The sequence below is a fragment of the Pteropus vampyrus genome, unplaced genomic scaffold (assembly GCF_000151845.1).
Source record: "Pteropus vampyrus isolate Shadow unplaced genomic scaffold, Pvam_2.0 Scaffold140, whole genome shotgun sequence".
NCBI classification, from domain to species: domain Eukaryota; kingdom Metazoa; phylum Chordata; class Mammalia; order Chiroptera; family Pteropodidae; genus Pteropus; species Pteropus vampyrus.
The window spans coordinates 5,625,706-5,644,045 of NW_011888921.1; the positions used below are offsets into that span (position 1 = coordinate 5,625,706).

The 18,340-nt window shown below is 49.1% G+C and overlaps 3 protein-coding genes and 1 long non-coding RNA gene across 5 annotated transcripts in view; 3 read left to right on the forward strand and 1 right to left on the reverse strand.

The window, feature by feature from the left end:
* SMARCD1 (SWI/SNF related, matrix associated, actin dependent regulator of chromatin, subfamily d, member 1) overlaps window positions 1–3,115 on the forward strand; it is a 13,226-nt gene extending 10,111 nt beyond the window's left edge. The window contains exons 11-12 of the mRNA XM_011368312.2: window positions 1,172–1,273; window positions 1,400–3,115. Of these exons, the coding sequence (XP_011366614.1) occupies window positions 1,172–1,273; window positions 1,400–1,453 (156 nt within the window). The 3' untranslated portion in view covers window positions 1,454–3,115. The remainder of the gene's footprint in view (window positions 1–1,171; window positions 1,274–1,399) is intronic.
* A 152-nt stretch (window positions 3,116–3,267) lies between these two features.
* Window positions 3,268–12,699, forward strand: GPD1 (glycerol-3-phosphate dehydrogenase 1). Of its 2 annotated transcripts, none has more exons than XM_023535424.1 (9): window positions 3,268–3,603; window positions 4,820–5,903; window positions 6,400–6,577; window positions 7,370–7,510; window positions 8,106–8,244; window positions 8,481–8,593; window positions 9,277–9,510; window positions 9,744–9,850; window positions 10,829–12,699. In XM_023535424.1, the coding sequence occupies exons 2-9, from the start codon at window positions 5,863–5,865 to the stop codon at window positions 10,923–10,925; spliced, it is 1,050 nt and encodes a 349-aa protein (XP_023391192.1). In that variant the 5' UTR covers window positions 3,268–3,603; window positions 4,820–5,862; the 3' UTR covers window positions 10,926–12,699. The 2 variants fall into 2 exon arrangements, with proteins under 2 accessions (XP_023391192.1, XP_011366615.1); XM_011368313.2 differs by having other exon boundaries at window positions 5,709–5,903.
* LOC111744734 lies at window positions 7,046–13,424 on the reverse strand. Its single transcript, XR_002782301.1, has 4 exons — window positions 13,034–13,424; window positions 9,255–9,515; window positions 7,276–7,474; window positions 7,046–7,055 (listed from the first exon to the last, which is right to left on the reverse strand). It is a non-coding gene; the product is annotated as an uncharacterized LOC111744734 (long non-coding RNA).
* A 57-nt stretch (window positions 13,425–13,481) lies between these two features.
* On the forward strand, window positions 13,482–16,561 carry LOC105297560 (cytochrome c oxidase assembly protein COX14). The gene is made up of 2 exons (XM_011368316.2): window positions 13,482–13,658; window positions 16,169–16,561. The coding sequence occupies exon 2, from the start codon at window positions 16,177–16,179 to the stop codon at window positions 16,348–16,350; it is 174 nt and encodes a 57-aa protein (XP_011366618.1). The 5' UTR covers window positions 13,482–13,658; window positions 16,169–16,176; the 3' UTR covers window positions 16,351–16,561.
* Window positions 16,562–18,340: the final 1,779 nt, after the last annotated feature.

Sequence of the window (18,340 nt, forward strand, 5' to 3'; positions counted from 1 at the left end):
CAGGGTTTCATTAATGACTGGCTTCAATCCCAGTGCCGGGACCTCAAGGTAAAGATACCTAGTTAAGGGGCAAGGGACTTAGGTCATTGAGGCACACATTTATTTGCCTTATTTCTTTGGCATCCGATAGAAGAGCCAGAGGGGTCAGTGAGGGAGAAGATTATCTTTAGCACATTTCAGGGTCCGTTTTACAATTAGGGAAATGGAGGTGGAACCATGAAATGTTTATCTAATACTTAGTATGCTGTCACTGTGCACCATATTATATGGGATACAAAGTGGAAAACTTGATCTCTGTTTCAAAGCAGCATGCATTTAGTTTCGGGAAACTAGGTTAATAGGATTTAAAATGTAGTAAACCATGTAGGACATTATTGGAACTCAACAGTATCAATAAGATAATTCAAAGGAGAAGGGAGATTGATGAGGCTCGAATAGTTGGGACAAGCTTCATGGAGAATTTGGGATTTGAGATATTTTCCAGGGAAGGGAGCATAAGAAGCTCAGGCAAGAAGGTAGGAATGAGTACAGAATGTACTGAAATGTGCCTTTAGTTCTCGCCTATCCTGTGGTGACGGACTACAATTATAGAGACTGAGCAGAGGAACAAGGGATCCAGAAAGGATCCTTGAACAAGGCAGTTACTTGTTGGTAGCAGGGGGTGACTTGGAGTGATGTATTAATTCACAGTTTATTAGGGCTACCATAGTACAATACCACAACTGGGTGGCGTAAACAACAAAAATTTATTGTTTCACAGTTCTGGACACTAGTAGTCTGAAATCATGCCGTCTGCAGGGGTTTTTTCTGTCTGAGGGCCGAGGGAGGGAGAATCTGTTCCAGGCCCCTCTCCTATCTTGTGGTAGCCTCAGGCATTCCTTGGTTTGCAGAAAGTGTTCTCTTTTTGTCTTCACATCATCTTCCCTCTGTGCATGTCTGTGTCCAAGTTTTCCCTTTTTATAAGGATACCAGTTATATTGGATTAGGCCCACCCTAAAGACTTCATCTCAAATTAGCGATCTGCAGAGACCCTCTTTCCTAATAAGGTCACATTCACAGGTACTAGGGGGTTAGGGTTTCGACATCTTTTGGGGAGATACAATTCAATCCTAACAGGCATGAAAGAAGGAAACAGCGTATTCTCTTTCTACCCCCCTGCCATCTCCTTCAGACCATGACCGATGTGGTGGGTAACCCAGAGGAAGAGCGCCGTGCTGAGTTCTACTTCCAGCCTTGGGCTCAGGAGGCTGTGTGCCGATACTTCTATTCCAAGGTAGGCATCTGGCCTGCACAGGGGAAAATGACAAGGCAAGGGGTCTGTACCCCTGATGAGGGTCAGTGTTATTAGCTGTCAACTCCTAGTTTATCTCATCTTCCACTCCTTTTGCTGTTTTCTTAGGTGCAGCAGAGACGACAAGAATTAGAGCAAGCCCTGGGAATCCGAAATACATAGGGTTTCTCCTACAGCCCTGATTTGGCTGCACCGATTCTTTATGTGGGCCCTGCGTTGCCTGCCTCATAGCACCTGCCTTGGTCTTGCTTGGGGCCTTCCAGGGGATGCTGTTGGTTCAAGGACAACACCAGAACGAAGAGGGTCTCACATTTCTGTCTCACGAGACACCTGTTACCCTCTTCCCCCACCCCACCCCACCCCTTCCCACCACCTAGCTTCCCTTTGCCCACAATGTTCCCATGTGCCTCTACCCTCCCCTGGTCTACATAGGACCTCTAGATAGTATTAGAGAGAACTGTAGTGGTAATCAGTGCATTGAATGGATTGGGCCTAAGGCCAAGTGGTCTTCCAGGGGACCAGCTACACTGATCCTGCCCTTCAGAGACCCAGGAGTTGGAACTTCAGTCCCTTCTCTGAGACTCAGGCCTGGGGGCATCCTATAAGCTAGTTGATCTTGGCTCTCCTGGTAACAGAATCCAATTTCCTTCTTTTCTTCCACGGGTTTGGAACAAACTCTTGCCTAACTTGTTGCCCTCTGGCACTAAAGGAACCCTGGCTTTTGGGCTCCACTGAGCCCCAGGTCAGTCCGCAGCCCTCGGGATTGGCGTGCTGTCTCAGTGCTTATTCCCTCATCAGGGGTCCACATCAGTATTGGAGTTTGTTCTTGAACAATTGCTCCCTCCTCCCAGCATACCCCCAGTAGCTGCTCATTTTAGGATTCCCTCCCATCTGTCCTAACAGAGGTCATTTGGATGGAGGAATCTTGCCTTTCCCTGTCAGCCCCAGAGATCTAACCTGGGGTACTGTCATTGCCAGTGGAGGCTGTTCCTTCTGCTGTTGCTTGGAGGTGTGACTCATTTATTTACTCCACCCTGCCTCCCCAATCTCTTCATGGAGAAACAGGCCTAAAATCAAACGGGTAATAGCCCTGGGCCATCCCTGTCTTCCTGTTCCTTGTCTGCCCTGTTGACACAGGTGATTTATAGGGCACTGAGGAGTGAAAGCGCCTAGGGCTGGAGAATAGCTCTGAGTTGGGTTTGTGACTCCACCCTCTCCCTGCCTCACAGGATTATGACTCCCCAGCCCCTGCCCTCAAAGCTTCAGACCCCTCAGGTAGCAGCAGGACCTTGTGATCCTGGCCCCTTGGAACTGAGATGGTTTTGCATCTTTCCAGGAGAGCCTCAGATTCTTCCAGGTTGCATCACCCCAAGTTAGTATACCCCAGGCTCGCAGACTCAAACACAGCAGGGTGGGAGACAGCTGGGCATAGAGGGGGAATTCCGTTCAGCATGGGCTCTAAACCCACAGAACTGACAAAGCCCCTGCTTCCCCACCCCCTCCTCAGGCTCCTGCGAGCACACCACCCCCTCCCCCCAACTCAGTATCCTTGCCTGTTTCACACTGGGAACAGCAGGATTTTCTCCCCATCTTCCCCTTCCTGCCATTATCCCACCCCTCCTTTGAAAGCTTCTTCCCACAGTGACACTGGACAGCCCCTGTCTTTGGGGCTAGAACCATGAGAAGGAAGCTCAGCACTCCTACACAGTGTCTCTGTTAAAGATAACTTTTTATCTGAATTATTATGTTTTTTCATGGACCAAAATTTTTTTTGTACTGTTCCCTTATTGATGTCACCCAGTTTTAATAAAAGAATCTTCCGAAGGATGAGTCACCCTACCTACAGGGAAGAGCCCTTCCCTGAACTCTTTCTCCTCCAGTACCATTAGCCATGCTTATGGTGTTTGTTCATTTTATTTAACAACTATGGAACACCTGTTGTGTGCCAGCTGTGTGCTAAGCACTGGGGATATGGTGGAAAACATGGTTTATGCCCTGTGGACTTCAGGTCCTCACCTTAGAGCTTGCTCTGTCAGCCCCAGTGGTCCAAGTAGGGTAGCTGCTGGTGGGATCACTGGGTTTCATCGTTGGGTCTGAGAGTCCTGACGAACTTGAGCTTTAAAGGAGTTCCACTTCTCAGGGCTGCTATGTAGATCCCAGCCAGAACCTACAAAGCTAAAAACTTTTGTTCTCTGTGCTTGCCATTCTTAAGGTTCCACTTTCATGGCCCTGAGTAAGAAGTCTGAAGACCAGCATGGAAGTGCTTGCTATGTTGTCATCCTCACACCATAGACAACCCCTCACTGGCAGAGGTGGGAGGACTTTGCTCAGGATTGATATTCCCATTAGCAGAGCAGTTCCCATCATGGTGTTGCCTGCCTCCCACCTGGTGGCTCACTGCTTTCCTGTACCATTATGTAGCTTGGTTGTACCTAAGTAGGAGGTTTAGAACATAGGATGAGTGCAACCACATTCCAAAGTTAAAAGATTATCCTTTGCCTCCATGGTTGGGAACAGTCAAGTATTGCCTGCCCGCAGTCCAACCCACCAAGGATGCAATCACTGTTCCCAATCTGGAACTTGGGAGTTTATCAGACTTGAGAAAGCAGGAATGTGTGGGTGATAACTTGGAGTGGAAAAAATTGATGTCAAGGACATTGAAATGGCATCTGTTTTTACCCAGGCTAATTACATGGGTAATGAATGGCTGATGAACCCTTATTAATTTTGAGCAAATAATCTACAGTTTGCTCTTGGGAAAAGAGCTCTAGTGGTACAGAAAACTTCCTGTGACAAGCCAATTCTGGATCTCTGCATACTATTCCTATGAAAATGAAAAAGCCTTTGTCTCCACACACTTAAAATTATTGTGGAACATAGTAAGAGATGGAAGCATTTAGGCAAAAACAAGGGGGTTATCTTAGGCATAAACATCATTCTTTGGGGTTCCCATCACGTGTTAGGGACAGAAGCATTCTTTCTCTTCCACCATGCAAAATCAGTGCTCCCAGCTGGCAGCCTGGCAATGGTGCTTTTTATCTCAGTGCCAGTGTAATACTAGAGTGATTTGTGGGAGGCTGGCTGTGTAGTCAGTGCAATTTGTTCCTAAGGGAAACAACCACCAATTTCATGTATATTCCATTTTGGGAACTCTGGTCATGGAAGGAGAATATGATGAGCTTTTCCTGGGCAGTCCCTAGAACTTAGAAAACCATTGCTCCCAGTCTTGCCCTTGTGCCCACTTACCCTTACCCAGTGGTTACACAGACTCCCCTCTGGCCCAGTGCTTATCAGTTGCCAGCAAGCAGCAGCCCAGGGGATTAGAAACACCCACTTAGTCTACCAGGTCAGGAGGTCAGTATGTGAGCACACAGTGGTCTCTACCCTCTAGGTCAGGGTGCACAGGCAGCTGGAGTTAGAGCCCTTTGCCTCACTCTCTAGTTCAGCCTAGCAACCAGAGCTCTCCCTAAATTGCTGAATGTGTCCTGCTCTCCCCCTCAAAATCACACACCTTACTCTCAATTACAGCATCTGAGACCACCAAGCCGCCAAGAGGTCAGAGCTGCCCCAGGTGCTCCCTTCCCCTTTCTGGCTTCTGCAAACACACCACTAACCTGAGGGAGCCCGTAGTGTGAGATAGTTCAGAAACTCAAGGAAGAACTGAAGGATGCTGAAAGCCTCTCAAGGGCAATGAACACTTTGGCTGCCCTCTTTTTCTCTCCAGTCCTATTCTTCAAGCCCAGAGTCTACAAAAGGAGAATTGTAGGCCACGTGGCATCAGAGCCTCTAACTTTGACTTTCTCACCCTTCCTTCCTGGAAGACATTCAAGTGGGGATACTTTGAGGTGAGAAGAGGCCCCTGGTCAGTACCTGGGATGACCACTGTGGGTAACCGAGATGACCTTGTCTTCCAGGGCTTCTGGGGTCTCTTATCCTTGAGCTGGGTTGCCCCCAAAGCAGGCTTTTACCTCCAATGTGGTCTTAGTTTAAAAAGTGGGCTCACACTCAACTACCCCACAGCCTTGCAGTGGAGCTAGTGTGGGGCCAGTGACGTGGTCCCTGTCACTGCTAGAAGACAAAACTATAGAGAAGATTTTGTGGTCTTGGGAAGATATGCAAGGCATATACGTTAGAAAAGAAAGCATTCCTGTATCTGCTACTAGGGCTGCATACAATTTATTCCAGTGCTGGGAGACAGAAAGGAATGAGCAGGGGCCAGTAACTTGTTTCTTATCTGGGATATTTCTTGGCAGACCTCAAAATGAGACCATCGCAGTGGGGAGGTGACTGGGCTGGGGCCAAGAGAAGAGGCTTGCCAGCACCGTCAGCTGGCAAACCTAGGAGGAAAAGTGAGGCCTGGTCTCTGCCCCGTTCCTGTTCCCCACCTGTTTCTACTCTTTTTCTCCCCTTTCCCTAGCTCTGCCAGACTATCTCCCTGGGTGCCCGCCTCCCCACCCACCCCTGGAGGGCGGGGCTTGGCTGTACCCACGTGTGGCGGAGTTATATGCTCCTAGCCAGCAGAGAAGCTGGAGAGTGTGGCACGGAACCGGCTCAGGCAGAAAAGCAGCACCATGGCTGGCAAGAAAGTCTGCATTGTAGGCTCGGGCAACTGGTAAGCGGCTCTGTCAAGGGGAATGGGGGAGTCCCCAGGTACACAGGGGGCTAGGGAGCAAGGCTTGGTAGGCAGGAGGCAGACAGTGGGCAGGGAGTATCCCCTAGTTCTTCTTCCACCTCTGCTACTATCTTCTGTGCCTACCCCCGAAGGACAGATGGTGCCCAAACCTCTCCTGGGCCCTGCCTGACCAGCAGTTGCACCTGTTTGCCATAGGAACGGAGCCTCCCGAGTGCTCCCTGCTCAAAAAGCTGCTTGGGTTTGAGGTGGGGGTGGGTAGATCAGATGGCTGGCACCCTTCAGCAGCAAAGTGTGAGGCAGACTGAGTCTCACTAGAGACACCGTGTCATGGGGGTAGGGGATGTGACAAGGAATGTGGCTAGTAAATAATCTGGTGGGCTGCCATGATATCCCGAGGGAGAACACTGCCCCCTCCCCTGCCACTGTTCCTCCCTCACGCCCCCATTCCTCCACTTTGTGCTTCCCCTCCCACCAGGGGCTCAGCCATTGCCAAGATTGTGGGTCGCAATGCAGCCCAGCTGGCACACTTTGACCCACGGGTGACCATGTGGGTGTTTGAGGAAGACATTGGGGGCAGAAAGCTGACAGAGATCATCAACACACAGCATGAGAATGTCAAATATTTGCCAGGGCACAAGCTGCCCCACAACGTGGTGAGCCCCTACACCTTGCAAAGAAGAGGGAGGGAAGTGGAGGGGTGTTTCCTGCTGAAAGGGGGCCATTTTAGTTGCCACTTGGACTTGGGAAGTCTCTCAAGAGGGCTGCTCCAGGCACAGAAGACTCCTATCCACAGCCTCCAAGCTACTCCCCTGGGCACTTTCTAGAACTGAGGGGAACCTGAATGCTACCCCCTACCCCATTTATGGGTTCCCAGGCTTTTAAAAAAGAGGGGGAGAGGAAAAAAAAGAAGTTGGTTTCCATGGCAACCAAAGCCATGTTCTCCAGCTCCCAGACCTGGGGTTCAGGTAGCACTTGCCTCAGGCTCTAATCTTGTTACTCATTCACAGGGTTATTAGCAGACTTGGACGCTGTTCCTTGGACTTAAGGTCTTTGGTCAAATCCATGTGGCTCACTCCCCTCAGCAGAGAAGACAGCAGCAAGACTGGTGCTCTCCCTTCCTAGTTAGGGGCCCTATGGAACAGGGTGATGAAATTACGTGGCCTCTTCTGCCAAGCCCAGGCCTTCTTTGGCCTCCCGAACTGTACCCCAGCCAAGGGCTAGGAGAGTGCTAGGAGGAGGTTTCCAGGAGTGGAGAGTCCAGGCTAACAAGATTAGAGGGAGTGGTGCCTAGGGGCAAGGAACAAAGTGTCTTATTCTTCCAAGTTCAACTCTTCCCTTCCCTTTCCCGCACCAGCCTCACTCTTTGGCTTTTAGATCTCTTGCATGTGGTTTCACAGGGGCTAGGAGAAGTCTGTCAGGCCCATGAGTACTGGTCACCCCCACAGGTGGCTGTCCCAGATGTGGTCCAAGCTGCAGCAGATGCCGACATTCTGATCTTTGTGGTGCCCCATCAATTCATCGGCAAGATTTGTGATCAGCTCAAGGGCCACCTGAAGGCAAACACCATTGGAATATCTCTTATTAAGGTGCCAGGGATACCTTCATGTGGACAGGGGTGCAGCTAACTGTTGTGGGGCTCATAGTAGGTGAAGTGAGAAGAGAAAGTGGCGGAAGTAGGCCAAGAGTTTTCTGGAGAGGCGAAAGGAGTTGGCTTTGGGAAGCTTGAGAAACAGTCCGATGCTAGGGGCTATTGGGAAGGGGAGGTGGGTTGGGGAATAGACAAGAGATTAGTTTGGAGGCAAATGTCTTGGGGAGTTTAGAAGGTATACAAGGGATGCCTGGGGGCTATGAGAAGCAGGCTATTTAGAGGAGTGTGAAAGAACAGTTGGTTTAGAGCAATGGCTGGGATGGTAGGAGGTTTGGGATACTCAGGAATGGGTTGTTTAGGGATGTGGAGGGGATATATTGCCTTAAAGAGGTAGATTGGTTGAAGGTATGTGGAAGGAGTTTTCAGATGGACTCATTTTCACATGCCATCTACTCTCCTGACAGCAAGCTTTGGCTGGGTTGGACCTTTGGGGACACTGATGAACAGCTGACTTGGAAGGGGCAAGATTTCTGGGTGGGAAGCCCTCCGCTGGGCATAAAAGGTATCTGGCCTGAGCTCCATCCTATGCCCAGGGGGTAGACAAGGGCCCCAATGGGCTGAAGCTCATCTCTGAAGTGATTGGGGAGCGCCTTGGCATCCCCATGAGTGTGCTGATGGGGGCCAACATTGCCAGCGAGGTGGCTGATGAGAAGTTCTGTGAGACAACCATTGGTGAGAGCCCCACTACCACCCACGTATATAATGCAGCTCCAGTTACAAACCCTCCCCATACTTTCTCCCCCACCCACTTCGCCATCTTCTCCCATAAGGCAGGCTAAGGAAGGAGACCCAAGCATTGGAGGTGATGGAGGGTTGGTACACCCCCATGGAAGGAGTTTCAGATCCTGCTTGCGGTAGGTGTGAGAAGTCAAGAGCCTCTCTTAAAGCCTTGCCCCTCCCCACTTTAGGCTGCAAGGACCCGGCCCAGGGACAGCTCCTGAAAGAGCTGATGCAGACACCCAATTTCCGCATCACAGTGGTGCAAGAGGTGGACACAGTAGAGATCTGTGGGGCCTTAAAGGTGAGAGGAGCACAGAGGCAGCTGTGAGGTGGGGAGAAGGTCCGGAAGGAGGGTCTGGCTTAGCCATACAAGGTTACTGGTACTCCAGGTTCGCACTCATAAGCAGTTGCTCCCATTGCCCTCCAAGTCCCATACGCATAAGAAGAACTGCAGAAGCAAGGCCAAGGTCATTCAGGCCTGCCGATTATTCACCATCACACATTGGGCCCCCTTCTTACTTTCTTCCTATAGCCACTTGTGGGACATCCCTATTCCTGGCTCCAGGGGGTGGTCCAGGGGGAAGAGATGCCCTGGGGGAGTGCATCCAGACTAATGGGAGAGAAGACATCCAGGACACCAGATTGAGGGCCAGAACTCTGGATCCTGGACAGAGTTGTGGACATCAGGAACAGTCATGGATGGGAGGGCCAGCTGGACAGAAGACTGATTTTCAGTAAATGTCCTAAAGGATGGAGTATGGAGCAGAGGTGGGAAGCCAGGCAGTACGAGCAAAGGCTAAAAGAAGAGACTACAGCAAGTGGGAAAACCAAGAGGTGGGAACAGTTGAGGAGCCCACCCACTATACTTCATTTATCAGTGGGTGTGTCATGGCTGATAGAAGGAGCATGAGGCAGGTACTGAGGGCTCCAAGTGGGGCCTGCAGGAGGGGCTCCTTTCTCACCTGTGACCTCCACTCTGCAAAGAATGTCGTGGCCGTGGGGGCTGGCTTCTGTGATGGGCTGGGCTTTGGCGACAACACCAAGGCGGCAGTGATCCGACTGGGGCTCATGGAGATGATCGCCTTCGCCAAGCTCTTCTGCAGGGGCCCTGTGTCTTCTACCACCTTCTTGGAGAGCTGTGGTGTTGCTGACCTCATTACCACCTGCTATGGAGGGCGGAACCGCAAGGTGGCTGAGGCCTTCGCCCGCACAGGAAAGGTGGGCTGTGGGGAGAATGGAGAATGGAGGGTGGGCCCCGTAGGTGTCAAGATAGAGGAACTTGGCTTGAGGCACCTCTTGAGCACAAACATTAAGATTGTTATGAATATTCCCGGCCTTTCTTTCCTCCTAAGACCCCCACCTGTCATCTGAGCCCCAGACTGAGCCCCATCCACTTCACACTGACAACCCTCCTCTCCTATTTCAGTTCACCCATACTGTTTTCTTCACAGTCCATTGAGCAGCTGGAAAAAGAGATGCTGAATGGGCAGAAGCTGCAGGGGCCCCAGACAGCCCAGGAGCTACACAGCATCCTCCAGCACAAGGGCTTGACGGACAAGTAAGTGTCTACCACAGCCCCATTGGTGGCAGGAACCACAGCCAGAAGTGCTCTCCCTGTTCATCTTCCTGAACCTCCTCAATCTGTGAAGTGGGCAGAGAGGGAAATGTTATAGACACAGAGACTAGAGCTTGGAGAGAGTCTGGTATGTCCACTCTTCCCAGCTAGTTCATGGTCTTTGAATTCCTTTCAGTCTAGTGCTCTTTATACCACATTGCTTTGACCCCTCTGCATAGCCTCCTCTCTATCCCTTCCTCTTTATCCTCTGGTATGAGGGTTGAAGCTCTAGGGCAGCAGGAATAAGCTCACTGGACTGTCTTGCTTCCACGTCCATCACCCCCAGTCTAAGCAGCTCCTCCAAAGCCAACCCTCTATCCCCTGGATGCTGTCCTGGGTGCCGAGGGGTGAGGGCAGTCTTTGCTTCAAGGTGCTTTGTGCTTCGTGGAGCACAAAGACAGTGGGGGTGATGGGCTGATCAGAGCAGAGCTCTGTGGGTCTGAGAAAGAATCTTGAAATAAGAATCTTGAAATAGTTTCAGAAGATCAGCTCATAACTGGTCAGGGTAAAGCCTCTTGATAAAGCAACCAGCCTGGGCAAGAGGATGAGAAGAAGAAAAGTGGCATTTATTGAGCACTTTCATAGAATACATAATCACTTCTTCACTACTTTGTTATATTGGCCACATTTTATAGTCGATGATACTGAGGCTCAGAGAAGTTAAGTGGCTTGCCCAGATGGAACAAAAAAAAAAAAAAAAAAAAAAAGCCAGGGAATCATGACAGCAAGGCATTTAACAAACCTGACCCTAAAATCCAGTGCTAGGAAGTTCAAATTCTCAGCAACTGGAAATTGAGAGCCAGAGTCTGCCTGAACTCAACTGTGGGAGAGTAGGGGAATGGAGGTTGAGGAGATAGATGGGGAGTGGGCGATAGAGGGCTTCCTATGAGGCTAAGCTGAGTCTCTCCTTCCCCATTTTAGGTTCCCTCTGTTCATGGCGGTGTACAGGGTTTGCTATGAGAACCAGCCAGTGGGTGAATTCATCCACTACCTGCAGAATCATCCAGAACATATGTGAACGGAACTGTGGCCCAGGCCAGGCAGCTTCTTTGCCCCATGGAGACAGACAAAAGCTTGGGTAGCTGGCCACCAGAATCTCTGGGACTCCCCACAGAACAGCTTCTTCTCTGCTTTTCACTGAAGGATAGGAGGCTCTGGGACTACCTGCGAGGAGATCTTGAACCACCAAGCAGCCTGCAGCCTCTTGCCACATCACACCAGAGATGCCTTGTCCCTCTCCAGATATGGGGCTTTCTCCTTGTCCTCTGGGAAGCCCCAGTGATGCCTGTTTTGGGTGTGTGTGGTGAGGGAGAGGGTCGGGGAGAGGGAGACAAGACAAGGGTTGTCCACTGCTGCCTTACACTATCCCCAAGCCCAGCAAAATGGCTAAAGAACTACCTCAGCCACAAGAGCGATGAGGCAAGAGTTGCCTGGGCTTTTGAGCTGACACAGGGACCCCTTTGCTCTGACCTCTGCCAGGCACCACACAGCATCAATGGTTCTCAGTGTTTGTTAACAAAATACAAAGATCTCAACCCCCTTCTAGCTTCTCCTAGCAACATCTGTGTCCTCAGAAACCTCTGGTCATTCCCTTCCCCCTTCCCCCAGGCTACTCTGGCACCAGAGTTGCTGCCATGCTGGCATTACTGGTCCTGGGGCTTTTTATTCTCTCCATGGGCTTCCTGGTTCCTAGTTCTGTGCCAGCTCCTCCCCACAGTGCATGACCTTTCTAAGCCTTCCCTCACCCTCCCTGCCAGCACTCTCTTTGGGGAGCAGGAACTTAATCTGCTGACAGAGCTACACCTTTTCATAGCAGGCTCAGATCACTCTGCTCCCTCTGACCTTTGTATTTGCCCTGCCTGCCTCCCTTCTCAGTAACTCTAGCAGCATCAGGGGAGGTCTGGGCTAGGTCCCTCCTCCTGCTATTTCCCCGGGACATCCTAGGCTCCACCCCTTTCCTTTTCTCCAATGCTGTACCTATTTCTCACCTACCCCCAGAGCAGCCAGGGCAGCTAACCAGCACCTGTATCCAGAGGCCAGAGAGTGGCCCAAAAGGCTGATCAGGGGTAGGAAAGAGTGAGCAGGTCCCCATGTTGGTGGGTCCTGACATTCCAAGCTCTCTTTTGTCATCTGAAGGCCTTCTCAGGATATATATATATATATATCAGCACCTCAGGAGCTGGGAAACTCAAGGAGGAAAAAAATTAAAACCACCCTACCTCCTGGGGTGAGGGAAGAACAGAAAGGGGAGGAGGGAGAGGAGTGTGCTTTACATTGGCCTTGCTCCAGGATAGGGTGGCAGTAGAAGAATGTCACAGGTCAGCAGCCTGGACTCCTAGATATAAATAGTCCCCAAGGGCCTAAGAGACTCACTCCTACAGCATGGAGCAGAGGGACTCAGTTTCCTGTGTAGCAGCACCTCACATTGTGGCTGTGGCCAGCATTGTTAACTCTCTCTTATTCCCCGCCAAACCAGAGAGGCAGGCTCCTCTCAGCCTCTAGCCCTTGAGAATTCACTTTCTTACCAGTGAAGGGCAGAGGTGCCTGGTTCAGAGGGAGAGAGGGGCACAATAACCCCAGATCTGGCTGGGCCCAGGTTGGAAGCACTGACTGAATCCAGAAGGCCAAAGTGGGGGTAGAAAGACAGCTCTCTTCCCTCAGCTGCAGCAGCGACCTTGTTAGTCAAACACGTTTGCCTGTTTTTGTTCACGCCACTGTTAACTGAATCGGAGGCTTTCGAATCCCTTCCCCCCTCCCCCAGACTACCCAATAAAGCGTGGTTTTTCCGGAAATGAGTTGGAGAAGGGTGCTTCAATCCATGTGGCAGTGCCTATGCTGTGGTGCATCACTGCGTGTATGTTTTCACTCAAACCTTGACTCCTGTTGGGAGGCTTGGCCCTCCACCTTAATCCCAGCCACTCCCTGCCCATAGCCGACGCAGTCCTCCTCCCAAGTGGCAACCCCTCTCTTAGCCCCTTAATAGCGTTTCTTCGGAGCTTATTCATCCGCCTGCGAGCGGAGAGGTCACACATGGGACAGAAACATCCCTTGTGCCCACGCTGTGGTCATGGCTAGACCTGCCGCATCCTTGGCGGTCCAGACCTCGCGATGTGGTCAGGTTCCTACCTGAGCTAGGCCGAAGTCAGGCCACGGGGAAGAGGGCAACTCCAGGCTCTAGGGGGCGCGTGGTCCACCTCCAGAGGGCTGACCCCGAGAGTATCTACCTAGCTACCGAAGAAGTCACCATAGGCTGGGGATTGACTGGCTGAGAAAGGTCGTCTCGGCGAGAAAGATCGTCTTTTCCACTGTGACTGAGTATTTTAAAAGTTCTGGTTCCAGAGGTTGAGTCATCAAGGACACTCTCTCAATGGAAAATGACTACAATCCCCAGAATTCAACGGGCTTCTTGGAGAGGAAGATTCGTCTGAAAATGCGTAGTAAGGGTGACTGGCCCGGAAGTTCAAGGGCGGCAACCAGCCGGAGCTGCGGCGGGCGCGGGCTCCCGCCCCAGTGGGCGGAGTTGTGTTTCATCCGGGGCGCCGTGCACTCTCTTGGGTGGGGAGTCGAATCTTAGGGGTTAAGTGGGGTGGATGGGAGGGAGAAATAGTGGCTTTCCTCGCCAATAGCGCCTCAGGGTTGTTCCTGGGCCGCTGCTCTAGGTCCCGGCTGCGCTACGAGGTTGCGCAGACTGTGGTGGCGAGACGCTGCCTGTGGAGGCCTTGGTTGCAAGCGAGGGAGGTGCAACATCCAGGTACGCCGTCTGCTGGGGCCGAGCAGGGGCCGCCTTTCCGCCGAGGCGCGCCTGCTTGGGCCGGCCTTTACTTACCGCTTCCTCCCATGCCCCAATCTTTAGGCTCTGGTGTCCTAGAGGTCACTGGCTATTCTGCCGCTATTTGCATTGCTTCCAGCCCAACAAGCTCTTTGCAGCCGTACTTTCCTGTCAAACCTTGACTCCTATAGGGAGGCTTGGCCCTCCACGCTCAGACTCCAGTAGCTCTGACCTTGGGGGTCAGGGTTTATGGGCCTCTTAGAGCTGTGGCTACGAATCTGCTTTTTACTGAATGCCTGTTGAGTTCAGTGCACTAAATTAACTTCTACCCTAGGTTTACCCGTGATCTAGTCACCTATTGCCATTCAGTGAGTCCATCAGACCAGACTTCACAGAGCATAACTTTGCAATAGTGGTTCTCAGTTTTCATTCTGGCCCAGCACACCTGAAGGATACAGCACACCTCCATCAGTGGCAATGAGTTAATACATCAGTGGTTTTCAACAAGGGGATGTAGTTAAATGAAAAAGCCCCCTAGGTGTTTCTCGAATTTCTTGCCTACTTCTTAACTATTCTGCTTCCTCAAAACCAGCATTCCCTTGGCCTGTCTCCCTCTAATCATTTGGTGTCCCTTGTTTCCTCGATCTGTAGCCTAGCTTCTCCCAAAATGTATCCAGATTTGCATATGCATCTGTCTGATAGACATCATCACATGAATGTTGTGTTGAGCATCTTAATTTTAACGTGTCAAAACCTAGCTCATGATCATCTTGACACACTGCCACCACCACTCTGGTACACACACAATAACATACACCTGTTTCTTCTCATTTCTTATTTCTATTAGCAGTATCTCAATTCACAAAGTTTTCTAACTTGCTGCTTTGTAGATGTTTTCAGCTTTGCCCTGATCCATTAAGTTAATCTTGTTTGAATTTCTGCATCTGTTTTCTCCTTTTCTATTGCCTTGCTCGGAGTCTGTGAAGAGTTTTTGTTAATTTGAAAATAGAAATCTTGGATTAGATAAGAGAAGGAAGTGAGGTTCTAGACACCAAAATTACATCCATTAGTAAGTATCCTGTCACTGTTCTTGCAAGGTTATACCATCTTGTTTCTTTGTTGGCTTCCAGCCCTCTTCCTTCGGACCCTGGAAAAGGTGACCCTGTAACTGGTTAGCATCTGGCCAGGGTAATGGGGGATAGGAGGAAAAAGAAGTAGGGGGAAATTAAAGGTCTGCAAACCTCTTTGCTAGGAGCTTGTTTACTACTTTAGTATTGGGCTCGCTTTCGCTGTCTCCCTCATGCTCTCTCTGTTTTCTTCACTACTTCACAGCTTGAGGTCCTTTCAAACATAACCTGAACACAGCCCTTTCTCATCTTGCACCTGGGCCATTTAGTTTTCTTCCTCTGACCTATTTAAAGTCACTTTCCATAGTCACTTGGAATTATAATTCAAGGAAGCTGTGCCTCAATTCAGCTTGGAGGAGTATACCCTCAAGGGTTGGCTCAGGCAATGTACATTCAGCCCATAGGACTCACTCAGAAAAGCACTTCTAGGTCTCACCCTACTCCTGACCCTCTGAGCCAGCTAATCCTTAGCTTCTTCCAAATTCTTGACTTTTTAACTTATTCTGACTAATTTCAGTCTTTTAATTTCAATTCCCTCCACAGAGAGGAGTCTAAAAACACAGTCTTAAATTGAGGAACGTTTTGTTCAGGATGAAAGATTGCTATGCTAAACTTCCTCTGGTTCCCTAGCTGAGAATATCCAGGGAACAGTTAAACTAGAAGTAATTTATCTCATGCGAATGTGAGTTAACAATTTGCTGGGGACTCGGTAAATTTCTTTTTAGCCCTTGGGATAGGTTCTTGGTGTTGTGTTTGGAACTTAGAATTAATGCTGTAGCTGGTTAAGTATAATTGAAATAATATAAAGGTTCTTTTGGCACTATTTCAGGTATATTATGGCTTAAACAGATGCTTGAGGGCTAACCTGGGAACCTAACCACTGTGAATAAGAGTGTCTTTATGGGGAAATAAATTGGATATTGCTTAGAAGTTTCCCATTTGATCCTCCTACAGAGAATAATTTACTCATTATGTTTAATCTCTGGCTACCTCCATTAATTAATTGCCTACTAGCCAGAAAAAGTGATGCATGCTTAAAGTAATGTACCAATTAACATTTCTGGGTGGTTCCTACCAGTGACTTCTTTCCACAAACATGGAGGGCCAAGTGTTAACTAAGATGTCATTCAGATGCACCTGGTTCCAGCCATGTTTTTGTATCTCATATGCAGACTTTATTTGCCCCTTTGAATCAAGAATCTGAAACTTTGTCTTCTAGTAAAAGACTCTGCATATGTGTAGGGGCCATTCAAAATAGAGTGTAGACATAGGCAGGATGCAAAAGTTATGGAATGGCCTTAAACCAGGAAGTGGGCTGGGCAGATGAGGTCTATCCTTGGGTCTCAATCCAATCTGTCTTTGTAGGGGACGACATGCCAACTGCCAAGCAACTAGCTGACATTGGTTACAAGACCTTCTCTACCTCCATGATGCTTCTCACTGTGTATGGCGGTTACCTCTGCAGTGTCCGAGCCTACCGCTATTTCCAGCGGCGCAGCTCCCAGCGCCAGGCTGCAGAAGAACAGAAGACATCAGGAGCCCTGTAGAGCGGTCTATTTTTCCTTGACCAGAGAGGCATGCTGTGGAAAGACCTCACCTGCAATCACATCCAAGTCAAGAGACTAGTAGGGTCTTAATGGTTTTCAAACCCTCCTGGGGAAAAGTGCCCGTGTTTTCTCTGGAACTGCCAGTTTGGAGAGGCTATCAAATCATAAAAGGATGAGGCACACCGACAGACATTAAATATTTTGCCATGTCTGTGTCTTGGTGTTTTTGTTTACTTAAATAGGGTGTGGTCCACAGAGGTGAGGCCTTGACTACCAGTTTTCTAGTCACAGACTGGATTTCCATATCTTGAGTTCTTAGTACTCATGAGATGGGAGATACATAGTTTTAGGAGTAATAATATCGACTGTCATGATTTCAGAGAAAAGACTATCCCAGCATCTGTATAAATCCCCTGAAAAGACTAAAGACTAGAGCTCTTCTTTGGTCATTGACCATTCCTGGAGTAATTACTGTATCCAGATAATGGGGTACTCTGGCCAGCATGGCCACATGTGCACCCCTGATTCATGGAAAGCAGAGGTCCTTGTTTAACAGCCCCATTAAAATTGCACCAAGTGGAGGAGGCATAGTTCTCAAAGGCGGGGGTTGTTGGGCAGCCTATAGTAATGCAGTTCACTTCCTTGAACTCAGCAGGTGTAGCATTAGGGTCGATTTCTCATTTTAAGGGAAATCTATCTGCAGGTCTTATTGCAGAGTTGTGAAGAGGATTCAAAAGAAAATATAATGATACATTCAAGGTAAAACCCATCTATGAAGAGAGATCATTGCTACCATTTCATTTTGAGCTTTGACTGTAGCTTTTTCATGTCATTATTGGTGATCATCCCAAATATCCACCCTCTTGGACATCTTGTCTTTTCTCATTCTCTTAGGTGCATACTGCTCTGGCCTTTGTCCCCCCTACTCCTAAACCTTTCACCTGAAAGCCCTCTTCCTTGATTTAAAAAAAAAACAACAACACTATCTTCAGCTGTTTTACTCCCATCCTTTCTTGGCGTGTTAACCAAGGACTCTACTGCCTTCTCTTCTTTTTCACCTGTACATTAGTGTCACCATTCTCCTAGTTCCCCAGCGTCATTTTCAAACAGTATAAAATCAGTCCTTTCTGAGGAGCTTTCTCTCATTCTCATTTCTGCTCTATTCTAGAACTTGGAGACTTCAAATCTTTTGATTCCTTCTATTCAATCTGTCAGCCCCTTGACCTAAACTGCTTTCCTGTCCAAACCTATGCCTACAGCTGATCCCCTGAACAACTTCTGTGTAGCCTCTGCCTCCATCTTTATCCTCCTCAACCCAGACCTTGCTCCATTAGTTATCTCTAACTCACCCTCTTCTTTATTCTCAGGAGAGGGTGAGTTAGAGGCTTATGGCCCCCTACCCCCTACCAAAACACTATACAGTATTATTTAAGGAGAGGTCTCACAGGATATCGCTTCCTGGACCTTGAAGTCCCCTCCACCTCCACCTCTCCACTGGAACCCCTAGTTAATGTCTCCATTGTGCCACACCCACTGATGATTTCAGTCCCCACCTCATTGTTTCCTGGGGCACAAAGCTCTGCTTTAGCCACAGGGAGGTACCACTATCTTGTTCCCTTCTATCCCTTTCACTTTTCCTTTTGATTCCTTCTGCCCACTTTAAACACTGATGTGTTTCAAAGTTTTGTTCTTGGTCTGTTTTATTCTGTATGTTCTCAATTATTTTAGGTACTCAATGGTTTTAACATTACAAAATGTAGTAAGTGCTCAGTGTTGGTATCCTGGCTTCACTATTATAGCTATATTGCAATAGGCCAGTTACTCTTAATTCCTCAGTTTACCGCTGTCAAATGTGGATTAAAAAAAATTCCTAGTTTAAAAGTTTAGTTTGAAGATTAAATGAGATCATTCATGTTAAGTATTTAATACTCTGACACATGATAAGCTCTCAATGAATGTCCGCTCTTAATGCCTGCTGCTGACCTCCAAG

Coding starts and splice junctions, on each gene's coding strand:
- GPD1 (XM_023535424.1), top strand. CDS start 5,863: ATGGCTGGCAAGAAAGTCTGCATTGTAGGCTCGGGCAACTG. Junction 9,511..9,743: donor CCTTCGCCCGCACAGGAAAG/GTGGGCTGTGGG, acceptor TTTTCTTCACAG/TCCATTGAGCAGCTGGAAAA. Junction 9,851..10,828: donor CACAAGGGCTTGACGGACAA/GTAAGTGTCTAC, acceptor TCCCCATTTTAG/GTTCCCTCTGTTCATGGCGG.
- LOC105297560 (XM_011368316.2), top strand. CDS start 16,177: ATGCCAACTGCCAAGCAACTAGCTGACATTGGTTACAAGACCTTCTCT.